We start from the raw sequence: 26,904 nt of genomic DNA, 5'->3' as shown, positions 1-26,904 counted from the left end.
GGTCGTCACGTATAGATTCGCAGCGGCGCTGTGAACAACGGCAGTCCCTGACACCACGTGTTGGCTTCTACGCGTTCTCAAAAGAGCGGCGGAAATTAGAAGGACGGGTAGTTTTTCATTCTTTTATATACCATCCTTCTGCAACCGCTCCCTTTTCAGGTTTGTTTGATGGCGAGATGGTGAGGCGGCAGACCCCCCCCTTCTACCTTGCGATGCAAACACCAATCGGTCTGAGCCGGTAATCGGGAATTCAGAATATACAAACTACGAGTCATGAAGCTCGTCCTTGTGTTCGCCCCCAGGAAAGAGGACGGCCGGTTTGAACTCGACGCCGCAGACATCGGAGAGAGGTCCCGCTCACCTCGGCAACTCAAAGTTTTGACCTGCCGCTTTCTTTTTTCTCATTCACGTCTCTCACATCCATTGGATGGTTGAGAAAAAAGTCCTCAGACCCCCGACGCCGTCGAGCACCGCGCCGATTCGGAGGCTAATTAATTCGGAATTTGCGCCTGAAAGCCGCTTTCAGGTGTGATTCTACTCGTTTATTTTTACGGCGACATTGAAGAAAAGACGGGAGGTAGCGGGGATGAAGATGTCGAGGTTAAGAATATTTTATGTTTTTAAATAGTGTGCGAGGAGGAGTGTGTCTTCACGCAGGGCGATGGAGGACGTCCGTATCAGGCCCTGTCGTGGCCAAACGTGCCAGAATCCTCAACACGGATACGGTCGGGTCCCTCGCCCCCTCGCGCTCTTGTCGCAAAAACCCCAGTTTATTGACAGTCGCGACCTCGACGAGATGGAGTCTGCCGTTTTGTAGTCAGTGTTCGGTGCAGTGGCTCGAGGAGGACCATCCGCCCGCCCCCACCCAGACAGCTGGGCGGAAAGATGCTGAATCAGCTGCACATAAACTTTGCAGAGCAAAACAGTCTGATTTTTGCGCCAACAGAAGGTCGACTTTGCCGCGTTTAGAGAGCATTTTTGCACATTTTGTCACAATTGATGTGCTTTTAATGAAGGTGTCAAACATTTTGCAGAGTCTGTAATAAAGAGAAGATGAAACGTGTGTGTGATGCATTTCTTCAGCAGAAGAGGAGGAGGAGAGTGCACAGTGAGATTCTCCATGTAAGTAACCACTGCATTTTTTATTTATACCCACTAATTTCACGAACTGACCTCAGGGGGCTCTGCAGCCTACAGCTACACCCCCAACACACACACACACACACACACACACATACACACACACACACACATGCCCAAAATGTTTAGGCTCATAAACCTGCTAACTCGGCCTGAGCGGTGCCGCCAATCTCCCGGCTCGATTTTAACTAAGGCGGCGCCCGCGGGGGCGGTGACACATGTCGTCCACTCGTGTAACGTGTCGCGGCGGCCCCGCACAACGCGTGACCCCTCATGATAAAACGTGTATGTGCGTGGAGGAGTGTGAGGGGTGGGATTTGGACGATCCGCGATCTCATCTGGCGGGACCCCGCCGCCTCCGCACCACCCCGCGGGATATTGACCGCTCATTGTTCGGGGATGCGTCTTCATTTGACCCCCGCACCCCGCCGCATCCCGCAATTCCCAAATTCCCCACTTGCTCTGCTTTGAATTGTCCGGTTGACTTTTTTTTTTTTCCCCCTTTTTTTTTTTTTTTTTGTCCCCTACTTGATTATCGCGTCCGCACCCCCCCCCCCCCTCCTTTTTATCAATGCCCTGTAATTAAAATGTCACCGTTTAATTTTCGAGCCGTCGCTTTCCTCTCGGCGGAATCTTCCCCTCCAATAAAAAAAAAAGAAAAAAGTGCAATCGAAATGCTCTTTTCATTGGAAACAAAAAGAAGGGGTCGGCCGGAGGGGCGGGGATCAATGCCCCCCCTCCTCCGCCCGGGGCATCGATTGGCCCGTAAAATTGGATTTATAAGGCCCCGGTTTTTACAGGCTGCTGATACAACCGTTAATTATAAAACATTATTAAACCCGTCCTGATCGGTGACACTTTGGTTTTATCTTTATTTTACATTAAGTGACATTTGATGCGTGTGGGTGGGTGGAAAAATAGGAAAAAAAAAAAAGAAAAAAAAAACGGAACCGGAAATCCCCCCCCCCCGCAAGTCCGGTTACACGCGCGGTTAGCGTGACGTCATCGACCAGCTACGTAAACAGACTTTATAACGATTTTATTATTGTCATTTTTTTATTAGTAATATTATTATTTCGCTACTGTGATGGAGATAAGAATCACGACATGAGGGGGCGTCATGTCATACATTTCCTGTCAAATAGGCATTTAAAAGCACAAAGTCAAACAATTACGTTGCTGGAAATAATGAGAAAAAGTACAAAGTTATATCCAAGAAAAAGTTTTTTGCCGGTACTTGTACTGAATGTTGTTCTACATATGTCTATAAACGACACAGGGGGCAGCCGATCTCCACAGATGGTTTGCAAATTTGCTTTAATTCATATTAAACTAAATGGGGAAAAAATAAAAGAGAGCTCACAACCGGGCAATAAACTTAGTTGTGAACCGTCGCTCCTTCCGCCGCGTTAAATAATCCCAACACCGCGCAGTGCATTAATATTTTATCCCGGGATGGAGGGGTCGTTTCGACTCCTGAGGTCGAACGAAGCGGCGCCGGTGCGATCTGTCTCCCGCAGTCCCCGCAAAACAACCGGCCTGAAATTACCGTTCAAACGTCTAATTAAAACCCCCGGCCTCCGCCGCCGCCGCCGCCGAGCCGGATCGCGTTTCTCCCCGAAACGAGCAGCGACAAAGGCTGCATTCAGGCCCGCTCTGTAAATAATTAAAAAGCGAGGAATAATTACAGTATAAAATTGTAATTATTGGCGGTGGAGGGGTGGGTGAGGGAGGGATGAAGGGGGAAGCCTCTTGATGCTGAAAGAGGAGAGGATGCTGAGGATCAGGTTCAGCATCAATATTGCAGGAAGCTCTGGCTGCTTAATGATGATGATGATGATGATGATGATGAAGATCATCACGATGATGCTTCACATCACACTCCTACGCGTCGTCAGAAAAGAAAAAAAAGCATTCCGAATTTCAACCCGCAATCCTGTTTTACTGTGTTGCAAAAAAAACAAACAAAAAAAAACAAACAGCTGTGTTGCGTTTACTGTCCACCCGGAAAAAGGAAAACTCTTCCCTGTCAGTAATATATATTATGATACATAATAACAAGAGCAGCTGGTTTGAACGCTTAAATTCACTCTACCTGCTAATTAGTATGTTATAAATATGAACGTGTCCACATCTGAAACACATAAATGCAGGCTGCCCCAATTAATCACCTCATTACAGACTCTCGACTAAAATATACACAAATTACTCAAAACTCCGCGATGATATTAGTAACCATTAATGTTCATTAGTCTGATTAAATGGATAAAGATAAGGGAAGCATTCAGTTGTTGCGGTTGATACTTTTCTCTCAACAGTGATTTAGTTTAATACGAGGAACTTGGAAAAATGTGATTTGAGGCAAAACAAGCTCAGATGAGGGATGGCTTTAAGCCTGCGCGGGCACACACACATTAACACACACACACACACAAACAAAAGTAATAATTTAAAAAGACAGTTGCCCTGTGTTTGTGATCTTTAGAGACCAGATTTTCTCACATTTGAAAAAAAAAAAAAAAAAAAAAAGGTCGCACACTCACGCTGTCAGACTTGGTAAATCTGTTAGGAAAAACCTCTTTTGGGTCATCTCGGATGTGGGTCGCTCATCTGTTACTATTATTTTATTCTCAATATTTTCAATTGGAGTTTAGGAAACATTTCCTAGTCAATGGTGAATTGGGCGGGTGATGAAACCCCCCGGAGAACCTGACCTTCATGCCCTCCAGGGGGCTGGAGGCCGGAGCACCAGGAGTGGAACCGGGACTGGGGGAGCTCCTCTTCCTCCTCCTCCAGACCTGGATCAAGTGCTTCACTTTGAAGCAGATGAAACCCTTGTGCATTTTGCACCCGCGGGCCGTGTCAAATTTGTTTATCCATATAAATCCACCACGAATTGAGAACTGACCCGCCCCCCCTCCGGGGCCGCCGATCGGTCTCCCGAATCGTCAGATTTGTTCACTTCCACCTGCACATCCACCCTGCAGGTGTGCAAAACCATGACTCCATACTCCAAATATTTCAATAGAGATCTTAAGGCAGTTTTGGTTGTGCTGACGTCACGTCCTGTTTGTGCACATCCGGTTTGCTTTATCACGTGGAAGAAGAAGAAGATGTTGAAAAATCGACATCAACTGAGCCGGTGTTGAATCCTATCAGATGGCCGCAAGTTTAACTTTTTGGGGGGTTTGGTGTGTGTTTTTTTTCCCCACGGAGAGAAGTTTTCGCGTCGAAAAGGAGTTTTCGCCACTACACTTTAGTGATGCACGGCGTGGGGGTGCAAGGGATAGTTCGTGTTTGTGCGTCACTGCTGCACAATTATCAACATCGATGTGTTCAAGCGCATCATGACATAGAGAGAGAGAGAAAGAGAGAGAGAGAGGGATGGAGGAGAGGGAGGGAGGGATGGAGGGAGGTGCCATGTACCTCCTTTTACGCGCGTCATTCACCTCCGTGGGCTCGGGCAGGATGGAGGCGTCCCGTTTGCGCGCAAACAACCTGAAATAAAGACGGGAGACTCGCAGCGAACCGCCAGACCCGTCCCGGCGCTCCTCCCGGACCCAGCGGCTCTCCAGCCCCCGTCCAACCCCGTGTTGATTACCGTTTCCGGTCCATCCGTTACCGGAGGGTGTCGTCCCTTTTTTGGTGGAGTTGAAAGGTACTATCCTTTTTTTTTTTGTTGGTTTAAATTAAAGAGGCAGTCGTGAAATTTCCCACCGCTTTACTTTTTATTCGGCTTTTTTGGGCAGTTGAGAGGTGTATTTGTTGCGTGAAAAAGTAAGTGGGCACAGGTGATGGGGCCCGGGGACCCGGGGATCCGGGTACCCGGGGACGGATGGTGGCTGATCTCTACAGGAGCTTTAATTATACCTCGTCGACTACGCGCTGCCGGGATCTGTGTAATTACTGGAAAAATCGGCTTAAGAGCTGCCGCTTGCTCTCTTCCTCTCCGTTAAGCGCATTGGCGCGGCTCAGGCCGTCTTTTCCACCTGGCCTGATCCGCGCGTAAAGATCTTATCCGAGTCTTAAGTAGTTTCTCCATTAGGCGCTGATCCGATTTAAAAGCGGATCCGGGCAACCCAGACGAACCTCGCAGTAAAGCAACAAAAAAAAAACAAAAAAAAAAACCAAATCTTAACGTGATGTTTATTTGTTTTTTTGTGTTGTGTTTTTTTTTAGCGGCCTTTTCCTCCTGTGACTGACAGGCCCCTCGCAGGGATGGAGTCGCCGATGCCCGGCCGCGGCCCGGGCTCCCCGCCCGGCGCCGGGCCCTCCCCGCTCAAGCCCAACCAGGTGAGCGAGACGTCCTTGTACGGGGTTCCCATCGTGTCCCTGGTCATCGACGGCAAGGAGCGCCTTTGCCTGGCGCAGATCTCCAACACGCTGCTAAAGAGCTACAGCTACAACGAGATCCACAACCGGCGGGTGGCGCTGGGCATCACCTGCGTGCAGTGCACGCCGGTGCAGCTGGAGCTGCTGCGGCGCGCCGGCGCCATGCCCATCTCGTCGCGGCGCTGCGGCATGATCACCAAACGGGAGGCCGAACGGCTGTGCAAGTCGTTCCTGGGCGCGCACACGCCGCCCAAGCTGCCGGAGAACTTCGCGTTCGACGTGTCCCACGAATGTGCGTGGGGTTGCCGCGGCAGTTTCATCCCGGCGCGCTACAACAGCTCCCGCGCCAAGTGCATCAAGTGCGGCTTCTGCAGCATGTACTTCTCCCCGAATAAGTTCATCTTCCACTCGCACCGCACGCCCGAGTCCAAGTACCTGCAGCCGGACGCGGCCAACTTTAACTCGTGGCGGCGCCACTTGAAGCTCACGGAGAAGAAGACCGCGGACGACGTGAACCACGCGTGGGAGGACGTGAAGGCGATGTTCAACGGTGGGAGCCGGAAGCGGACGCTGCCCTTGGGCGGCTCGGGGATGCCCTCGCCGGTGAAGCACGGCGTGCACGGCGGCTCCCCGGAGATCCCGCGCAAGACGCTGCGCTGCGATGAGGAGCCGGCCGGGACCGGCGCGGGGCTGGCGGGCGCCGGCGCTCGGAGCTACCCGGTCATCCCGGTGCCCAGCAAGAACTTCGGCATGCTGCAGAAAATCCCCCCGCCGCTCTTCCCCCACCACCCCTACGGCTTCCCGGGTTACGGGCTGTGTCACAAAAAGACCGACGGCGTACCGGACGCCGGTAAAACCACCGTCCCCGGCGTGTTCTGGCCCGCCGCGAAGGACTCGCTCTACCCGGCCTTCCCCGTGTTCTGGCCCGCGGCCGGCGGCCTCCCCATGCCGCCCTACCCGGGCTCCCCGCCCAAGCCGCCCGAGCTGCCGGGCGTCCCGGAGCCGGCGGACCGCGGCGCCGGCACGCCCAAAGACGGCGTCCATCCGCCGGGGGACGCCCGGAGCGACGAGGACAAGTCCGGGGACGAGACGGCGCGGAGGAAGCTCAGCTACGTCTCGGCCTTCCGGCCCGTCGTCAAAGACGCCGAGACCATCGCCAAGCTTTACGGGAGCCGGGAAGGCTACGGCCCGCGCTCCGGCTACCTGTCCCCGGACTTCGCCAGCGAGGGCTCCAGCTACCGATCCGCGTCCCCGGACCGGGACAGCGCGGCGGACGACGTCGAGGAAGAAGGCGACGACGACGACGACGACCCGGACGTGGACGTGGAATCCAACCGGGGGCAGGAGGACGAGGAGGAGATCCGGATCTCTCCTGGGACGGACCGGGGCTCCCCGCCGCCGGACCGGCTGTCCTCCTCCTCTTCCGCGGCCGAGGAGAGCCAGGAGCGGCCCGCCGCAAGCCCCGGGGCCGCGTCCACGGAGGGCTCGCTGCGCTCCGGGTCCGAGGAGGAGGAGGCCGGCCACGGCTCCCCCCTCCGGGAGGTAAGAAAAAACCTGGGTGTCGCCACTTTACCATACATTATTATTATTACTATTATTATTAATATTGTCCTCTCCAAATGAAGATCGTTTTATTTCACTTGCTCTTGTAATTATACATTACAATCTGCATTTTATGTGACCTAAAAGATGATATATAATATTATAATATGTTATATAATTCATCTTGCTGTGTTTTTATTGTCAAGATGATTCACCACTTCCGGGATTCACTGCCCCCCCCCACACACCGCTCCTATTATTAAATACTTAATAACATAACTAAAATATTTTCTCATGAATAAACATTTTCTTTGATTCCCCCTTAATTGTAGGCCATTTCTTAAAAAGAAGAGAAAATTAAAATGAGAGAGAATTAAGGCCGTAATTACCGGATAACAGCCGCAAATGACCCCCGTCATTTCACGGCGCGCAGTTATTAACCCCTCCATTTTTCATTCATCCATTCATTCATTTATTAATTTATTCATTTGCAGGTGCACGTACGTGAAAGGGACGGACAGGCGCTCCCGGAAGAGCCACCCGCGTTGAGCAGCCCCCGCACGTCCAACGGTGACCCCCCTAAACACACACACACTCTCACAATAGTGTTTTTCTCACTCTCTCTCTCTTTTCTTTTTTATTTGTTTCAAATATATTTGAAAACATACAATAATCAATATATGTCTGTCTATGTTTCAGCTGTTCGTCCAGAGCTGCAGCAGCATAACTCTGCGTCCTATCAGGAGCACAAGGAGAGACACGGTACAGGAAGGGCTTATTATTTGGAAAAAAAATATCCATCTGGTGTCCACTTCCAACCATGCACTGTAATTGTGTGTGTTTGTTTGGCGTGCAGGCCTACACACACACACACACACACACGCACACACACAGACACACACACACACAGCTCGGCGATTGACTATCATTTATATATTATTATCATTATCATTATTATTATTATTATTATTACCATTATTATAACTAGTATTACAATTGTTCAAATTAGACGATTTCATTCTTAAAATTTTATTGATGGTCTATTTTGCGCAGCAGATGGATCTTTACGCATCGACATCAGCGTCCGGGAGAGGGATCTGGAGAACATGGCTAAAGGTAATAATAATGATAATAATAATAGTAATAATAATAATCATTATTATGATAATCACGCGCCTTTAGAAGGCTCTTTTATTTCATGTTCTGCCAGAAGAGACGCGTGTTTACAATATTAAATCAATCGTTCGTTTTCTATTTATCAAAAATGTAAGAAGCCGGATTTTATTAGCACAAAGCAAAAATGAAAGTTCTTCACATCGAGTTCAAAAATGCATAAATCCGGATTAACCTCGTTTGAGGTGGTTAATTTTTTATTAAAAACTCACAAAGAAATAGGTCCTGGACTCGTTTCCATCCGCAGGAAATTGCAGGTTGATTTCCGGCAGCGGCTGCGCGTCCGCGGAGGAATACGCGCCAAAAAGCGCCACTGAGACGTTCCCACTCGGGGGCCTGATGTGTTTCCGTGGCTGTTAACCGGTTAATCACGACACGCGGGGAGTGTTTCTTTTTTTTCAAACTTATTATTATAAAGAGGAAATCGTTTAAAGGCTATTAATATTTTAACGAACAGAGCCGCCGCGGCCCCCGAGGCGCTCCAGCTAATTATTTTACAACGCTTGGAAAAACCTCGGGACCCCAGCGTCGTCTCGATGCCCCCCCCAACCCACACCGACACACACACACCGACACACACACACACACACACACACACACACACACACACACACACACGCACACACACCCCACGCCCCAAGGCCATGTTGGCAATTACCGCGGTGGCGGAGAAACGCTTGTTGTCAGACGCACCTGATGTCGCCATTCCCGTTCGACAAAAAATAAAAAAATAAAATAAAACAGAAAGGAGATTTTAAACTTAACCAGCATCTTAAGTTGGAATATGCCAAAGTAAATCTAATTCATTTAATTTTTAATTTCTAAACAATGACCTTGGGGTGGCACCGTTTCTGCACCGCGCTCAAATTATAAGTGGTTTCTGTTTTTTTTATTTTGAATGGGTAAGAATATATTTAATTTTTTTTTTTGCAGAGGAGTTGCAGAAGCAGCTCGTGGAGCAGGTGGAGTTGAGGAAAAAGCTGGAGAGAGAATTCCAACATTTAAAAGGTAGGGGATAAATCAGAATACTTTATTGATCCCCAAGGGGGAAATTGCTTCTTCGTTCCAGTGGCTTCTACTCACAGAGTCGAGATAAAAAAAAAAACGTGTATAAAAATCAATATGAAAAGAAACAAAAATAAAACTCAGTATAAATATATGGGTATATAAAAGCATATACAAGTATATTTCCAAGTGTATGTGGGGGAAAAAAGTCTGGGTAATTGCACTGTAGGTATTTGAAAAGAAAAGAAACAAACGATCATGGCTGTTTGTGTGTTTGTGTGTGTGTGTGTGTGTGTGTGTGTGTGTGTGTCGTGTCTGACGTGGCCTTTGGTGCTCCTCAGATAATTTCCAGGACCAAATGAAGCGGGAGTTGTCCTACAGAGAGGAAATGGTCCAGCAGCTGCAGATTGTCCGAGGTGGGTTCTCTCCGCTCGCTGGGGTTCTGGATCCAGTTCTTTCTCCCCAAGTCCAAATAAGAATCCGAATAAAACCCCAAACAATGGAAAAGTGACACTTGCATATTCAAACAATGACCATTTGTGTCATTTTTTTTTCCAGACTGTATTTATTTTTACAGTTGTTCACGATCAGACCCCCACTCAGCCACCTCCCCGTGCTCCACCCCACCCCCTCTCCAGGGAGGTGAAACCTGAAACCGCCTTGTTTTGTTTGCAAAGGTTATTTTCCTCTAAATCATGCTCTGGAAAATTGAATAGACAGGCCATTATGTCGCGCTGTATCGGTTACATGCGGTAGACAGCAACTAATGCCGCCCGTTAAAGGATCGGTTTCACGTTACAGTAGTTTAAATACAGGGTTCAAGTACACGGAGGGGTCACTCTAAATACCATGGAGGGGGGGGGGGGGCAGGGGGTGGAGGGCAAATGTCATACGTTACAGCCCCGACTTCTAATGCTACATGTAGCAGCTCACGTTTCATTCCTTTCTATTACTCTTTTTTTTTTTTTTTTTTTGGTGACCATTTGTATTTATTTTATTCTCGATAGACACTTTGTGCAGCGAGTTGGACCAAGAGAGAAAGGCTCGTTATGCAATACAGCAGAAGCTGAAAGGTAATTTTAACTGGTCCAAATAGGAGCATGAATAATGTCCTCTGTTGCCTGTAGATTAATATGCAAGTGCTACTTTTTAAAAAAAAAAAAAAAAAAAAAGAAACCTCTTGTAAAAGTGAGTTCATGAGTCAGACGTCGGTGTTGACGTTCAAGGGGAATGACAATCTCCTCTTGCACCTGAACGCACCGTTAGGCCCTGGTTGTCACGTTTCTTCTCACTGGTGGACTTGTTCCTCCCCAGAAGCTCACGACGCCCTTCACCATTTCTCCTGCAAGATGCTGACCCCCCGCCAGTGCACCGGAGCCTGCACCTTCAAACCCCCGCTGCTCCCCCCGTAGTTCTCCCACCCCACCGGCACCCCCCTCCCACCGCCACCACCACCACCACCCCTAGCAGAGCCAAAAAAAAAAAAAAAAAACAGAAGAAGAAAAAAAGAATCACTCACACACACATGTGCAAGCCTCGGGGCTGCAGATGTGTTCACCCCGAGGACTGTGCAGACACGCTCACACACCGATCATAGCACTTAAGGTTCGGAGGAGTGACTTCCACCGCCGCCGCCGCTGCCGCCATCACCGCCCCGACCCAGACAAACTGAACTCTTGAGCGGAAGAGATCGTGGGGACTCGGGGGTCCGAAGCTGCTCACTTTTCCACAGAAGCTCAAACCAAGGAGTGAAAGGTCAGAGAGTAAAGAAGCACTATAAGCAAATATCTATATACCACACAGCCGACGATGTGCAATGGCTCGTATACTCGTGACGTCGATCTCCAAACCCCTCTGTTGAGCTTTTCCCCGGTTTGAACGCGTCTTGAGTTGTTAGGGAGTTTCATTTTTTGGCTCACAGAGGATTCCCCGCCGCCGTATCTGTCGTGAAGCACTTTAAACGGGCGACACTTCTGACACCTGACCATGCTACCCTGTTTCCTGGAAAAATAATTTAAATTAAAAAAAAATCAAACACATTTCTATCAGATAATAGAGGTTATTGTTTTGAATAGAGCACTTATTTCAGCATCCCCGGGGGTCACATACAAACATATCTATATGTCCTCCCACCATGTGACATTGATTTTAATGACAGATTTTATCTACTATTTGCGCTGAGCGGAGAACCACGAGGTCGTTTAACACCGTCAGACAAAAAAAAAAAAAAAGTCACCTGATGTTTTTATTTATTTGTATGTTTTGTTTGTTTTTTGTTTTTCTAAAGACGCTGCTGGAGATCCTGCCACTCGCCTCACACACACATACACACAGACCCACAAACACACACACACACGTTCCTTACATTATTCTCAGTCAGCTATTTAATTTATCCAAATCAATCAAACCCAGAAATTGCATTTATGTATGTAATCATGTCTGCGTTAATAAAAAAAAAAGTGAGACCATTTTCTTCTTTTTTTTTTTTCAAATTTAATATTCCTGCTCCTCCCTTTCTGCAGTCACCGGTGTGATGCTGCCATCTACCGGCGAACAGGTGGAATGAAAGGCGTCAGGTGCATCCCACAGCCGATGGGGATCCACGTCTGCACCGCTTATGATGTTTGACGTGTTGTGGGGAGGAAGGGGTGCAAGTGGTGGAGGTGGGTTGTGGGGGGGGGGGGGGGGGGGGTCGCAGCCTGATCTGATAGTGAAATCTAATCGTCAGAGGGGACAAACTAATAGATATTGATTTCAGAGGGAGGGGGCGATGCGTCCTCGGGAGCTTCATCCGGAGTCCAGACACCGGCACCAAGTCACTGACAACAAGACGGATGTTAATTCTCTGTCGCTGAAATTGACCCCTGCGCGCTGAGACCTGGTCCCTGTGAATACTGAGGAGGTGACCGCCGCTGACATGCAGCATCTCTGCAGAAAAGTGTTACTGTGGTGGTTTGGTCTGAATTTAAAGGCCGATGTCGCCGATCACTTTGTAATTGAAGCATATTCGTCATTTCGAAGATGAAACTTTAAACAAATCTGACTGACGGAAGGTTTTACTGTTGAGGGATTGGGGTCCTCTGCAGGACAAGTGATACAGTTGAATGGGTTAGATCAAATGAAATATAATAATTGGTCGAAAACATGAGTTTAAAAAAAACTAACCGAGTGTGTGTGTGTGTGTGTGTGTGTGTGTGTGTGTTCAGTGTAAATCATGCTTATTATCTATGATCGATCGTTTTGCTCATTGCTACTGCAGAAACAGGTGAGATCAACTCATAAACCTTTTTGTGTCCTTATGCTGCGAATAATTAAAGAATTTACATTTTCTCTTGGTTTTTCTGCAGAGGAAGTAGGGCTTTTTTTTCTTATACTGAGGGGCCTGAGTTTTTGCTCGAAATCCGCTTAATAACACAGATTTAATCCAGCCGGATGTCTTTAAATGCATCCGGCTTTGACCAGACTGGTCAGACTGAATTTGACAAACACCGCGAGGTGGCGGTGTGGTTAATGTTTTCAGGACGAAATGGTTTTCCCATTTCCCATTTCAGTGGATGAACATGATAAACTTTGTTTTGTCCTCTCAAAAAATCTCGTCAATAAAAAAACGCGATTGCTTGGAGTGAAAGTGAAAGTGGAGTACATCAGTGACGTGCAGACAGGGGAGGCAGGGGAGGCCATGCCTCACTTGCCAATCTGGAAAAGATTAAAAATGTCAAATGAAAAAAATAATTAAATGGTTATATTGATCAGAATTGCACTATAAAAGTTTTTTTTCTTTGAATTTCACCTGTTTTAGATTTTTGCATTCAAAATTGCTGGATTTTTACATTTACTGTAAAAATTCTGAGAAGAGATGTGCGGTGAGGCTGCAGATAGTTCCGCCTCAACATAGATTGCGCAATGATGGCTGACTGCTGGCATGCTCTGGACTAAGACCTTCTTGCTGTCGCTACTAAAATGTTCCAACACCTTTGTGATATGAACTACATTTCCAATGTACATTGTTTTTTTCCCTCAACAACTATACGCGTTACTAGTTTATTGTACTGAGCTATCACAGCAAAGAGCCACTGAGTGAGGCACGCAGTTCTCCTGCCTCATGGTAGGGGGGCGCTCGTTATTCCAGGGATTCTTCTTGCGACTCCTCGGCTTATTTGTGTCCGCTTTTCCCTTCAGGGGTGTCCACAGCGAATCAAACTTCTCCATCGAGCCCTATTCACTGTATCCCCTCTCTCACAGCAGCGAACTTCATATTGTAGCGTTGGTAATCAGGGAGAACACCAGTGTGAAGTTAAAACGTCTGTTTAATGACAATAGCTTTTGTTGGTCACAGCCACGCAACACAAACCTGCAACACAACTTTCAGTCTGGCTGATAGTCTTCTTGGAGGTTAATTGGAGACCGTAACTCAGGGGTGGGCAATTATTTTGGCTGGCGGGCCACATTTCTCATTACATTTTTATGCGCGGGCCAACTAGGTAGCGAATAAATTGAACAAACTGAAAATTGCAATTGAAAAATTTACATTTTTTTGGCATCTTTTCTCAACTATGAAATCATTAATGATCATGGAAATATACCGACATTATTTTGTATGCAATCATCCTTACAAAAGGGAAAAAATAAGGAGTTTCTAAATTCAATATTGATTGAGAATACTTATTAAAATATTCAAGGAAAATTGTTAAGCCGGCCGGAGCAAAACGAGCCGGATGTGGCCCGCGGGCCGTAAAATGCCCGGGTCTCGGTTTAGATCATAAATGAATGAATGAACAGACTGCATGTGTTTGGACTGTGGGGAGGAAAAAGATAAACTTTGAGTTTTTGAATAATTTCAACATAAAAACATGGAAAAGCGTTTGCCTTTCTGTTTTTTTGAAATTCTTTTTGAGTTTTTTTTTTAGTGATTACATTGTTTGAACTTCATCAATAACCTTGTTCCTTTTGTCATAACTTGATGTCTGTGATATTATTATATTTTCCCCGCTGCATGCGTGAAACATGTGGATGCATTGACGACAAAGTCCACTTTAACTTTTGACTTTGCCGTTTCACTTGTTTGTTAGATAACCGTAATACACAGGGCAGGCCAAACTACATGTGTGATTATGGGATATGTTTTTCCATTATCCTCCCGCCGCGTCCTCTGCTCTACCCGCTCCCCGTCGACCACCGGAAACCGACAGCTAATGCATTTGCACAGCCGACACCCAAACCACACCGGCTAATATCAGCCGTTGGAAACGGAGGCCGACGTTTTAGCCACCTGTTGGACACATTGTCTGACAGTATTTGCTGTGATTAAGTATTTGCTCTGATACGCAGGGTGGGGGGGTCAGCGGACACCTGTCCCGCCACCGGCCATCAACAATACAGCAGCTGGCAGCAATACATAATGATATTATAAAACCCGTGGGATTCTATCCGTGTGAAACAAGCGGCCGGGCTCGTCCGGCGGGGGATTCTTTGTAATGGCCTCAAGAGAACATGTTTTTTTTTTTTTTCCCCGATAATAGATTCGGTCCCCGAGGCTAATGTTTGTTGTTTCGCGATGATTTCTCCGCGGCCGAGTGGAAATATTAAACCGTCAGAGGTAGATTTGTCAAAGCCTGACAATAAATAGGACTGAAATGAAAAGAAAACAATGCCAAGAAGGAAGGATGGTTGAGTTTTTCCTGGGACTGACAGACTGGATTCAATTGCAATGCTTTGGCGCCATCTAGTGGACAAATAGTGTACATTCATGATGAGGACATAATGACTTTTTGGGGGGTTTGAGTTTTACTGTCTTAAGAAAATATCTCTGAGGTTATTTTTGATCCAAGGGGAAATTATTTCTCTCTATTTTCACATCTTTTTGATGAATATTCAGATAGTCTGTAAGTGTGTGTATAAAATAGCTCCTATTCAGTGATGCAGCATCAGATCAGTCTCAAACCATCCGAAATTAATTTTTAATAAGCCATATCTTTTGATGCACTCTGGTGACTCTGACAATTAAAATTAATCCTGAATTATTTATCATCCCGGGAAAAAAAACAAAAAAAAACAAAGCAGAATTTAGTTTTTTACCCGAACACTCTAATTCCTTTCCGTCTTGATGATATGGTAGCTTTTTAAACGCCTGCCGGAGAACCGACCGGCGGGCAGACACCTCGAAAGTCTTTTGGCTGTTTCTGATTGATCAAGATCCGCTTCCCCTCAAGTTCTTGTCCGACCTGAGTCCTCCTCACTTGTTGTGGTTGAAGCTGAGGTCTCTAAGGGAGATACAATCTTGCTTTTAGCATCATCTGCATTCCTGTCTATCGACAAAATGAATGATGGTGAAGGTGTTTGTGGAGAAGGGTCAGGATGAGATGATCGGCATCTGGACTGACATAAAAACTGGCCGAAAACTCAAACTCCCGGACGTCCTTCCTTTGGATTCCCGTCCAAAACCTTCTCCCACCTCATGCCCCGTGTCTGTCAGTCACTCCATCATAGCGACATTGTCGCCAGCCTGCGGACGCCATCGCTAGCCGGTCAGACAAGACTGAATATCGGTCCAGGAGACGATATCTGCTGCGTTACCGGCCCTGGTCCTCGTGCTGGCCTTGGAAACACCACACCTCAAACATGTCTCTTCTTGTCGTGGCAACTGGACTTGAAGAAATTCAATATCCAAGACAAGAAAACACATCTCTAACTCTCCATTTTTCCACAGATACGTCTCCTCACTACCGCTGTCTCCTGCTGAGGTTGATATTCCGTCGGCGCAGCGTGACCTTTGCAGCCGCTGCGGAGTCGGAAGAAGCGGCAAGACTTGAGATGGACGTGTGGATGTACGAGGCCCATCACCTCTCAACCTTCAACGCTGGCCCGGGTTTGGAGAATTGGCCAATCCTTTGGAGGTATGCATTTGAGAACCAAATCCAGAAAATCTGCTCCGCTTGACACGTAAAGCATCATTAACCCTTTAAACGCGAGAATCAACCTCTACAGATCTCTGAGAACCCTACCTGTTTGGTCTTCTAGTGTGAGCTCCCGTCCATAATTCACAATTGACAAGTAGATAACGATCGTGCGTCCAGTGTTCATCGGCATCGAGGTTTCCACCAAGCATTTTCCTTCTTTAAACAAATCCCTACTGTTGTTGTGTGTTTTGTGTCTGTTTTAATGCTTGAGTCCAGTTAGAGTGACGTCAGCTTCCTGACGTTTTTGTTGTTTGACTCCCAAATGCGGAGCAACATTTGGACCCGTTTCCCCACAGTAGTGAAAACACTAGGAGCACCTTTTTGAAATTTAAAATGAATTAACACGGCATATAACATTATTTCATTTATTTTTTTTACCTTGATGCAATGTACAAAACAAAATAGATGCATTTTTTTTGATCAATGAACAACTGCAGTGAAAACAAAATTACATGTCTGCACACAACAAAACATTTTGAACATTTCGGAAAAAAGGTTAAAGGTTACTATTAAGAAAATACTCAATGTCTATTTGAGTCCCTCGTGGATTTATGAAAAAAGTTAAATTATCTACTGGACACAAACCAAAAACGCCATCCTCTCTCTGTGCACCTTTACCGCCGTGTGCAGAAAGAGCAACAAAATATCTTATTTGTTTTATTTAGATGTTGCAAGGTTGCCATAATCATCACATTTTAAATTACATTTAAAAGTGAACAACCTAAAATAGTTAGATACTTATTTTCAAAAGTCCCAGCATCAGAGGAGCTACCGCTTGCCGAACCGTGTCTTGGAAAACGGTTTCAAATTCATTAAATGTGAGAAAAAAACAGAATATTTTAATTTCCTGTATTTTTATTGTTGTTATTGTTAACTCAAATAGCATGCTAGCTAGCATAGTGGATGTAGAACATAGCGCCACCTAGAGGAAAGTGTGTGTGTAGACAGTCAAAAAAGGCACCCCTGTGGCGTTGTTCATTTTTCTCGCTTTCTAGTTTGTGTTTTTGTACCAGTTTTGTACTGCGTCTCATGTTTTCCAGAAGTTACACGTCATTGAAGATTAATAGACGATGCGTGTCTTTTTTTTTTTCCCCCCTTCTGGCTTGTTTGATAGAGTGAAAGGGGATTTATTCCTGGTGCTCGCGGCACTGAGCTCCTCTCCCCAGGTGAAATGTCTTTGCTCCTCTCCACCTCCCGGGGTTTCTGACTGTTTTAACTGGGACAAAAAGTATTTTGGGGGGTTTAAAGTATCTTTTATAAAAATAACTGCAGAAGCGTTACTTCCAGTTCCAAGCGGTGACACATAGTAAAGCTCTTAAATGTTATATTATATACGGTAATTGTGCAAGAGGTGATGGGATTACGCCCCAGGAGTTGTATTTTAATGCGGATTTGAGCGGGAGGAAAGATTTTATTTGACCCACATTGAGGATTTTGGCTTCGAAAAGCCTCACTGGCACTCGGCCATACAAACCTGGGTGGGAAGCCAAAGGCTGGAAGACTGAGAAAAGGTAAGCACTACTTTGAAGAAAAAAAAAAAAAAGAAAGAGGTAGGGAGGAGTTGCGATGGAGTTAAAGAAAAAAAACTTGCTTCCACAAAGAAACTTTTTTCATTAAAATCCCAGCAGAGCTGTCACACAGCTTTAGGTGCACGAGGGATGGGGCGTCTAGATAGATAGATAGATAGATAGATAGATAGATAGATAGATAGATAGATAGATAGATAGATAGATAGATAGGCGGAGGAAGGGAGGGATGGACAGATAGGCAGGCAGCTGGGTGGATGGATGGATGGATGGATGGATGGATGGACAAACAGACAGCAAGGCAGATGGATGGATGGAATGGCGGGCGGATGGGAGATACATAGATGGATAGATGGATAGATAGATGGTAGATGGATTAATGGATGAAGAGAGGGATGGATTAATGGATAGATTGACAGATAGATAGACGATTGGACGGATGGATGGATGGTGGAATGGCAGGTGGATGGTTGGATGGACGGACTGACAGATAGAAAGATAGTGGGAAGGAGGGATGGATAAATGGATGGATTGATGGATGGACAGATAAAAAGACAGCAAGACGGATTATGGTGGACGGACGGACGGACGGACGGCGGGTGGATGGATGAACGGATGGATGGATGAACAGATGGATGAGTGAAGGGACAGCTGGATGGACAGATGGACAAACGGACAGATAGAAAGATAGAGGATGGATGGATGGATGGATGGAGAGACAGACAGCAAGACGGTTGGATGGATGGAATGGTGGGTGCATGGAGGGATAGATAGATAGATAGATAGATAGATAGATAGATAGATAGATAGATAGATAGATCTATAAACTTTCTTTTTCATGATATTCTAATATTTTGAGGTAGGATTTTTGACTTTTCTTAAGATGTAAGCCATAATCAGAAATATTAAAATGATAAAAGGCTTGCAATATTTCTGTTGATTTGTAATGAATCCAGAATGTATGACATTTTTGTTTTTGTAATTGCATTGCAGAAGATAAAGAACTTTATCACAATATTCTAATTTTCTGAGACAGTCCTCCATACATATATATATGTGTGTGCGTGTGTGTGTGCGTGTCACAGGACATAAAGCCAAATATAACAGCCTTGTTACCTCAACGATTTGTTCAATGAAATTAGTTTGGTGTAAAATATGCAAGCCGAAACAATAGAAAGAAAGGATAAATACACTTTATTATTCAAAAAGACCCTTTTTATAATGTGTGTTTTGCCAGAAAGTCCACATCATACAATATGAGAGGAATCAATAGTGAAAGTTTAAGCCTTGTAACACACAAGTACAAGAACTTTAGGAATATTAGACCATCAAAATATTGTTTACGAGTTAAATCTGAGCTCATGCATGACTCAGAAAGGAAATAAATTCGCAAACATTCCTGAGTAGTTTTATTTATTTTTTATTTTTTAATGTACTATTTTCTGTTTTGACAGTCGTGTTTTTTCCACGGCTGCGTGGAGTGCACCTGAACGCAACACCGCCGCCGTGGTGCGCGCTCGCGCGGCGCTCCGCGCGCCCTAGTCATCGGACAGCCTTCACCACGCCTGCGCAGAGAAATACAAGATGGCGGAGAGTGCGGAACTGAAGGTAAGGCGCAGCCTGAATTCGGGATAAAATAACTCGGTTGGCGAGCGTTCGGCTGTCAAGTCGCCCGGCGCGCCGTTTCTCTTAAGCCCCGGGCGGCGAGTTGGCGGCTGGGGCGGCGTTTTATCGCCCGAACGCGGCGGGAACTTTATTGAGTTCGGGAGCGCCGAGCCCTTCACGGGCATGTTTATGTTGATATTGAGACGCGCGGGTTCGAGCTGAACGGACCGTTTTCCCCAGTTCCCGGTCGGCTCGGTCTCCGGGCGGCCGCTTCCACCCGCCGCCCACTCCCTCCACCCCTCTGCTATCTTGTCACATTTCAACCCGAAAAGATTAACAAGCCGTACGTGACTCTCGAAATGTTTTTTTTTTTCCCACCCTCTTTCTTTACCGGGGGAGGGAGAGCGGTTCGCGGCGGGGATGACAGCGGGCATCACTCGCGAGAGGCTTTCCGTTAGGAGCGCGCGAGTTGTCGCCGGTGGCTATCGGTGGCCGCCGGTGGCCACCGGTAGCCACACACACCGGGAGGCTCCCGTTCCCTCCGCTTGCACCTGGCGCCCGTTTTACCTGTTGATGGCAGGCGCATTATAACGATCGAGCGCGTCAGGAGCTCGGAGAGTCGCGTTTGAACGCATCGCTTGTGTGTGTGTGTGTGTGTGTGTGTGTGTGTGTGTGTGTGTGTGTGTGTGTGTGTGTGTGTGTGTGTGGACGTCCAAACCCGCTCCTGGGTGGAAGCTGGGGGGGGGGTCTGAGCCTATAGGGGCAGAAAAGGCGCAGCTTTCCAGCAGGTATCGATCAGAGTCGGGTTATTTTTAGCCCCCCCTCCCACCCCCGCAACCCCACTCCCACTCCCACTCCCACTCCCGGGCCTGGCCGGGGTCCGTGGATCTATACACTGTCCTTTGTGCACGCCGCTGCCACGGTCAGGTCGCCCGCCTGCACCCCCAGGCCTCCGTGATATAAGGTTATTAAAAACCAAATCTGGTGTGTGTGTGTGTGTGAGAGAGTGATCCCTGCCACTCAGAGCCTTTCTGTGCTTGGAAACTGCAGTCATGTGTTGTAGCTGTAATTATTATTATTATTATCATCATCATCACTATAATGATTTTTAATTTTCACTTAAGATAGAATTACGAATTAGCTGCCCTGGGGGGGGGGGGGGGTGTAATGTAAAAAAAAGAGCTGCTAAATAGCTATTACAGCATCATAAATCCTCCAGGCGGATTGCTTGTTTGGACTGACCACTAATTAAAGCGGGATCTTTCACTATCAAATAAGACGAAGGAAAATAGAAAAGATGTTGAAAGTGCTGAGATGAGGACATTCCTCAACATTTGGAGTTAAACGTCGGTTTGGTTTTATGCTCGTAACATAGAACTCTGTGAAAAACCTCCAAGACGCGTTCAGATGCTCTTTGGAAGCATCAACAGTATCACATGCTTTCAACTGTTTGTTCAGCTCCTGATCGGCAAAAAACATCATTGATACAAAAGGGATTGATTCCAACAAACTGATCATTTGGTTGCTGTGTCAAGTATAAATCATATTGGCTACTGTTGGCTTATGGACTGTACCAATCGTGATGCGGTTTCTCTTTGCTTCTGCTCAAGTTGTCTGTCAGCGGGAGAATAAAACGTCCTCAAGTCTCCAGCTGGGCCAAACGTGTTGCTTCAGCAAATAATTTTTGGTTCATTTGATTCAAATGGGTTTTTTTAAAATGTCGTTGTACCTGGCTTTGCAAAGACCGTCACGTGTGTCGGTACGTGCCGGCTCATCTAAATGTTTGCGAATTTCTCATTCTGGAGCTCATCAGACCCAACGGCTGCCACTGTAGATACGAGCGCGACGATTGTTGCATGTTATTTTCTTGACTGACAGAAAAGTCATTTTACAGCCAGTTTCTCATGGACACGAAAGATACATTTGATGACTAGAAACAATCATGGCTTTGGGAAATCATTTCTCATTAATGGCAAAAAAAACCCCAAAAAAAAAACCTCAAGACATTTACGCTAATTCATTTGCAGGAAAATAAAAACTCTAAGGCCACAATTGGTTTTAATATACAATAATTGAATGTGTCGCGATGCATTGAAATGCAGCAGCAGACGAGGCCGTGTACAGAATGTTGAGACATTTGTGGCATGGCTCCATAGTAAACTTCTATGTTACTGTATTCTTATTTGGAAATTAATTTTTACAAATTAGTAAATGTCTCCAGAGGGGTAAGTGCCTAGTTGTAGCTGTAACTAAAGCTACATTTCCCGGTATTATTTTGTATTCTGTAGAAGCATTGAAAAAAATCCGCAGAACTACAGAATGGTAAGAAAACCTTTTCCTCGCTGAAAGCATTTGTGCGAAATTGGATGAAATCTGGCTGCACAAAATGAAAACCAACTTCAGTCACAGAATGACTGGAGCTTTTTTCTATCACATTAGAAAATAATAAATCACGATCGCAGTGTTTGGGGAAAAAGTGCCTGGAAAAGTAAAAAGCCTGACTTTTGGTGGAGAGACGCTGAATCTCGTGTCAGGAGTGAAGTCATTAGGTCCCATTCATCTCCTGTGTGTAGCGGCGATCCGGACACTTGGCGCATGATGGAAAGTGGCGCATTGAGTTTTCGGGGCGCAATTTGAATTTGCATAATCGCGTCTGAAATCTACTCCGATGCAAATGGGGTCTTAGGAGCGGCAGCCAGATCAACTGTAAAACTCTGTGGTGTTGATCGGTGTGAAGCCGAAAACATGTTTGACAACGGGACGATTGGGCCAGAAATCCAGGGAGGGCTTGCGATCGAGCCGCAACGCTCGGTGTGATGGAGAACAAGAAGCACCGCCCCGATCGCCACGTACCTGTCTGATCCACATCATTCCACCTTTTTGTGTTCCTGGGCTTTTCACCCAATGTTGACGTGACCAGACGGTCGCCTTTTCCTCCCCTTCTTCCGACTCGTCACGGCCAGGCCGTCGGCAATCTCCGGCCGGGGTCTCTGGCTCTCCGGGGTTCTGTGCGGATCAGTCAAGTGAGAGCGGCGAGGCGGTTGTTGCTGCGCTATCACAGAATCTTGAGTTTTCTCTTCTCCTCACATGTATCAAAAGACAAAATCCCACCAATGTGACGCTTGGAAATCTTCTGTATTTATGGTCTGGCAGGTAAGATGTGAATTCTGCCAGCAAACACAGTGCAATCCAGATTTATACCACTGGGCAAATTTACACTGGTGTACTCTCAAAATGCTTTTCCTCAGATCTCTCTTTATACCGCCCGCCTCCAATTTGTGCATGTAATGTGAGGAAGAAGAAAAAGTAGATATGACAGATTTTATTTTCAATTTTGTGTCAATACAATAATCTAAATTGTCACATGACTTGCTTGTACATAGTATATTATAAGCTATTGTTATCGTTCAATTACAAAGGGAATATGAAGACAAGTAAACTTATTTATGTTGTGAATTTCCAGTATTGACAGTGAACCCGTCTTTTAAGTCTGTCTGCTCCAGCAAACGTGACTCATCTGGTAGTCGTTGTGATTTTCCCACTTCACACCCAAGTCTTATACTGGTGCCATCAGTGAAGTTCTGTTGGCGGTCCCACAGGAGAGAGTTCATTGTCCAAAAACACGTCACCCCCACCCCCGACACCGTTGCCTGTTTTTGCCCCAAAAACGGCACAGACCAGATTTTGCTTTTTCCTCGAACTGTCACCTTTTCGTTGGATAGCCAGGAATATAAAGTAGGGAGAAGTGCCCGTCACATGACACACTAGTTGACAGGGATTCTACACACTGTGGACGTAAAAACCGAAGTTTCAGTTTCACGTTATGACTCAGCGGCCAAAAGCGAAGTGGCTCCTCTTTGTCGCTTGAAAGAAACTGAAAATCTAAATTGAAAATCAAAACCGTCGCTGATAATTTATACGGTGAAGTGTCACGTTATTTCCAGCCAGTATCAAAAACCTCCAAATGCAATGAAGCAAAGAAGAGCACCCTCCCTTTTTTCTTGATTATTAAAATGTGCTAAATTAACAGGACCACCTGAAACCGAGTCTTTCTTTCGTGGAGCTCTGATGTTGCCAGGTCTCTGAATGTTCTCCGCTGCATTTAATTTTGTTATACAGGAGTCCCGATCCGCCTCAGCTTCTTTGAACTGTCTTCTGTCTGCGGCAACCTGGCAATACAAATAACTGTCTGTGCGCTGGCGGCTTATAGGTGGAGACAGCCTATTTGTAGAGCCTGTGGCTAGGTTAATCCCTAATGATACAGGCCCTCTTCCCTGCTCCCCTAGATCCTTTCAGCGCCTGCCAGCTTCTCTTATTTCCATTCTTATACTGGAACAGTTGAATTCTAGTTTCCAGCCAAATAGGGCATAGTCGAAATTAAAATCCCTCCTTACGAGATCCTTCTTCCGTGCACGTGCAGCTTCGGGTTTGGGGTTGGCAGGTTGTTTTTTTTTTTTTTTTTTTGCATCCCTTGACAGAGGACCCGCACTTTTGAAGGCAAACAAATGAATGCATACTTGAATTTATTTTGAATTTGAATTTGTTACATTCAAATAAAACCATCGGACAACTATGAATTGGAGGTCGTGGATGCAATACTTTTGATTTAAAGTCCATCAGAGAGAACTACATCTCTGGAATTGGCTGAGAAGTAGTACAGTGAATTTAATGCCATGGCCTGTTTCCCAGTAATTGAATATGTGAATATAGTGTATCACATTAACTAGACTTGCTGTGCTTCTTTATATGATTTAAAGCTACTTCAGTCTCTGCGCCCGTTGGATTATTTGGCAGTGTTTTTTTAATGACTGGTAAAGACTGTTAAAAACAGGTTTTCATCAGGTAAAATTTTTCAGTCTCGCGAACAAAATCCAAGATTTTCGTCGACGGTTTCTCTTCTTTTTGTGGCTTGTTATTTGAAGTTTTAATTCTGACGTTTCTTTAGAGGTCCTGTGCTGCAGGTGTGGCTCTTTGAGTTCCCCTGAATAGTCCCTCGAGTTTCATCCTGGACCCTTGAAAAATGGTTTTTAACTGTCGTCCAAACCTCCAAACTGTGTTTCGCCAGTCGTTATCACTTTATATCCTTTACGTGGACGTCGATTTTACGTGCTCCGCTCGGTGCGGACCCCGACTGGCTCCCGGTCATCTCGGATCCGTTTCAATATTGTAGTTAACCAGAATTACTGTCTGAGGCTCGGCGTGCCCGGACCTCCAGTGTGCTAAGTCTCATTGTCTGCCTCCTTCTCTGCCAAATGAATTTTTGAAATTAATTTGTGTCATGTTGAAAATGGAGAGGGGCACTCTGAGCGGCAAAGGAGGAAATAATAAGAGAAGTGTGGGCAATAGACTCGTCTCAGCTCTGCCAAGCTAAGGAAAGGCGTAGGGGTTTCCTTTGTGTCAAGGTATTTTTAATTTCTTAATTAGCGTATTATAATTGCCGTTACATATCTGGATGGGGACTGTTGGAAGGATTGGCCCCCAGTACCCTATATCCTTGTCTGTACCAGACAAATATCTGTTTTCACAAATGTCCATAAACCGTCCGATTGATTTTAAAAAATGTTTTATCATGTCCTATCAGCCGTAGTTGCGCATACAAACAGAGATAAGCATGTATTCTTTTTAAAATGTATTTTTCATCGCAAAAAGTAAAATATCACATGCAAATAGTGCTATCTTTAGCTTGCTAGTTGTCTATTTTGAGGACTCTGCCATTTAATCATCATCATTTGAAACTTCTTTTTATTTTGAGGCCTGAAACCTTTTTTTTTCCCAGTCTTTGATTCCACTCCTTGACCCTTATTTAATTGTTCATGATATTTCACAACAGAGTCAGATATTTCCTTTTGGTGGATCTCCACCAAAAGCCGGCGACCGTCTTTGCTTTATTTTCTGTGTCATTTTCTATTAATAAACCTAAAAGCCCCCCCACTGCCCCTGCCTTATGTTAGTGCCTTATCCAATTGTAGTCCAGCTTTATTTCATTTTCTTAAAGTATCCTTCCCCCCTTATGTTGTTTTGTTTTTCTCCAATCTTTTTATTTCATTTTCCAATTCTTCCTTGCCCTGTAAGCCTCTGTGTGTTCAGTCAAGATCCTCCAGCGATAATGTTACCCCTCAATTTGGCCTCACTGGCGTCCCATACCATCAAAAAAGAGACGTTACCCTCGTCATCAGCGGCAATATCCTGACTGTGGCTCCTCGATTAATCTGAAGGGCAGTCGGTGACGAGACTTTTACCCCCGAATATTTAATATGATTGCCGTTGTCCGATAAGACTGGATCATGATCTGACCTCCGTTCATGTTTTTTATCTGAAAATCCAAAACTCGCCTTTTCTTGAGTAGAACCCATGTTCTTGGAGCAGGAGGTTAAATTTTCTTGCCAGGTTGAAGATGCAACAGATCTGCTACGAGGTCTGACTCTTCGATCACGCCGAATGAATGTGACACTTTTGATAGAGGTCTCATAGCCCATAATCGGTCTTAATTTGGTGTCAAAGATACAATTTCAATCGTCTCCTATAAGTAAAATCCCTTCATCCTCGATGTATCCGAGTGGCATTTAAAACCTTTAAATCTAACAGATAGTAGTGCGGCACGTCGCCTTTAACACATCACACGGATTTAAGACACACACTGGGAAGTCCCAGAGCTTTGTTCTGTAGTTCTGCAAAGAGCTCTTGTTAACTAAAACAGAGTCATCGACAGACTTATTGACGTTCCCCCTCGGTCTCAGCATTTCATGAAGGTTGTCCGCTCGTCTGTGGAGCCACAGGAGGTCCTGTGTTCGGCCCAGTCAAACCAGCCATCCGGGGCCGTCCCTCCGTCCAGCTGGATTTGGTGAGACGAAGCCTTTGGCTCATGGAGTGACTTTGTTCGGTTGCCGTGGAAACAGGTCACATTTTAGATGGGCACGGGTTATGTGTCAGTTCGTGGCCCACTGCAGTGGACATGAGACGGCCCCCCTGCTGGTCTGCATTCGCAGATACTGATCCTCTGGTCCACTGACCACTCAAAGCACTATCTTCTACGCACACAGGCACACACCCACCCCCTAAAAATTGGCAAAAGCTGTACCGGGTGCCGGCTTGCAAACACTCACACACACTTTACCCTCTAATTAGATGGCTCTAACACCTTTCCAGTGTTTCTCCTACGCCTCTTCCACAGCAAGATATCGCTGAGATATGTTGCAAAAAAAGGGTAGAATTGAACCAGTTCTTTTTAAATTCAGCTTACAACATCAAAAAGGGGAAGAAAATTCCATATAGGCTCACGTTGTCATTTCACATGGGTTTTGTCAGATGACTTACACTTCCTGTAACAATCACCAGTTGATGATCAGTCTTTTTCTGATGGAATTTCTTCCCCCCCGTCCTTGCTTTTAAACTTTGATCGCTGACCTTTTTTTTTTCAGAGCTTCTGTATTTTTTTTTTTGATATCGTGGCTAATGAATAAAAATTGCATTCTCTTTGTTTCTATGTAGTATCCATGTACTCCTTACAACCCTTATCGATAAGCAAAGCTGCTGTCTGAAGTGAATTCAAAGAGAATTCAATCAAAAAGAAAACCTTAATACGGTTACTGTCAAGACTGGCAGCTGAACTGCTCATAGTTACAGTA

The 26,904-nt window shown here is 45.8% G+C and overlaps 1 protein-coding gene across 1 annotated transcript; it reads left to right on the top strand.

The window, feature by feature from the left end:
• Nucleotides 1-4,543: 4,543 nt before the first annotated feature.
• LOC147235857 (SKI family transcriptional corepressor 1 homolog-B-like) lies at nucleotides 4,544-11,594 on the top strand. The gene is made up of 9 exons (XM_086144186.1): nucleotides 4,544-4,798; nucleotides 5,320-7,014; nucleotides 7,509-7,584; nucleotides 7,714-7,776; nucleotides 8,068-8,130; nucleotides 9,121-9,195; nucleotides 9,534-9,608; nucleotides 10,200-10,265; nucleotides 10,507-11,594. The coding sequence occupies exons 2-9, from the start codon at nucleotides 5,359-5,361 to the stop codon at nucleotides 10,602-10,604; spliced, it is 2,172 nt and encodes a 723-aa protein (XP_086000312.1). The 5' UTR covers nucleotides 4,544-4,798; nucleotides 5,320-5,358; the 3' UTR covers nucleotides 10,605-11,594.
• Nucleotides 11,595-26,904: the final 15,310 nt, after the last annotated feature.

This window comes from Fistularia commersonii, chromosome 3 (genome assembly GCF_037954325.1).
Source record: "Fistularia commersonii isolate RoL2024-O1a breed Wild chromosome 3, RoL_Fcom_v1.0, whole genome shotgun sequence".
Classification (NCBI taxonomy): domain Eukaryota; kingdom Metazoa; phylum Chordata; class Actinopteri; order Syngnathiformes; family Fistulariidae; genus Fistularia; species Fistularia commersonii.
Note: the sequence above shows the minus strand (reverse complement) of the source record. Positions and strands in the feature narration are given on the sequence as shown.

What these genes read in the sequence shown, in the direction of transcription:
- LOC147235857 (XM_086144186.1), top strand. Translation starts at nt 5,359, where the DNA reads ATGGAGTCGCCGATGCCCGGCCGCGGCCCGGGCTCCCCGCCCGGCGCC. An exon ending in ACGGCTCCCCCCTCCGGGAG is followed by an intron (nt 7,015 to 7,508) that starts GTAAGAAAAAAC and finishes ATTCATTTGCAG; the next exon opens with GTGCACGTACGTGAAAGGGA. An exon ending in GGAGCACAAGGAGAGACACG is followed by an intron (nt 7,777 to 8,067) that starts GTACAGGAAGGG and finishes TATTTTGCGCAG; the next exon opens with CAGATGGATCTTTACGCATC.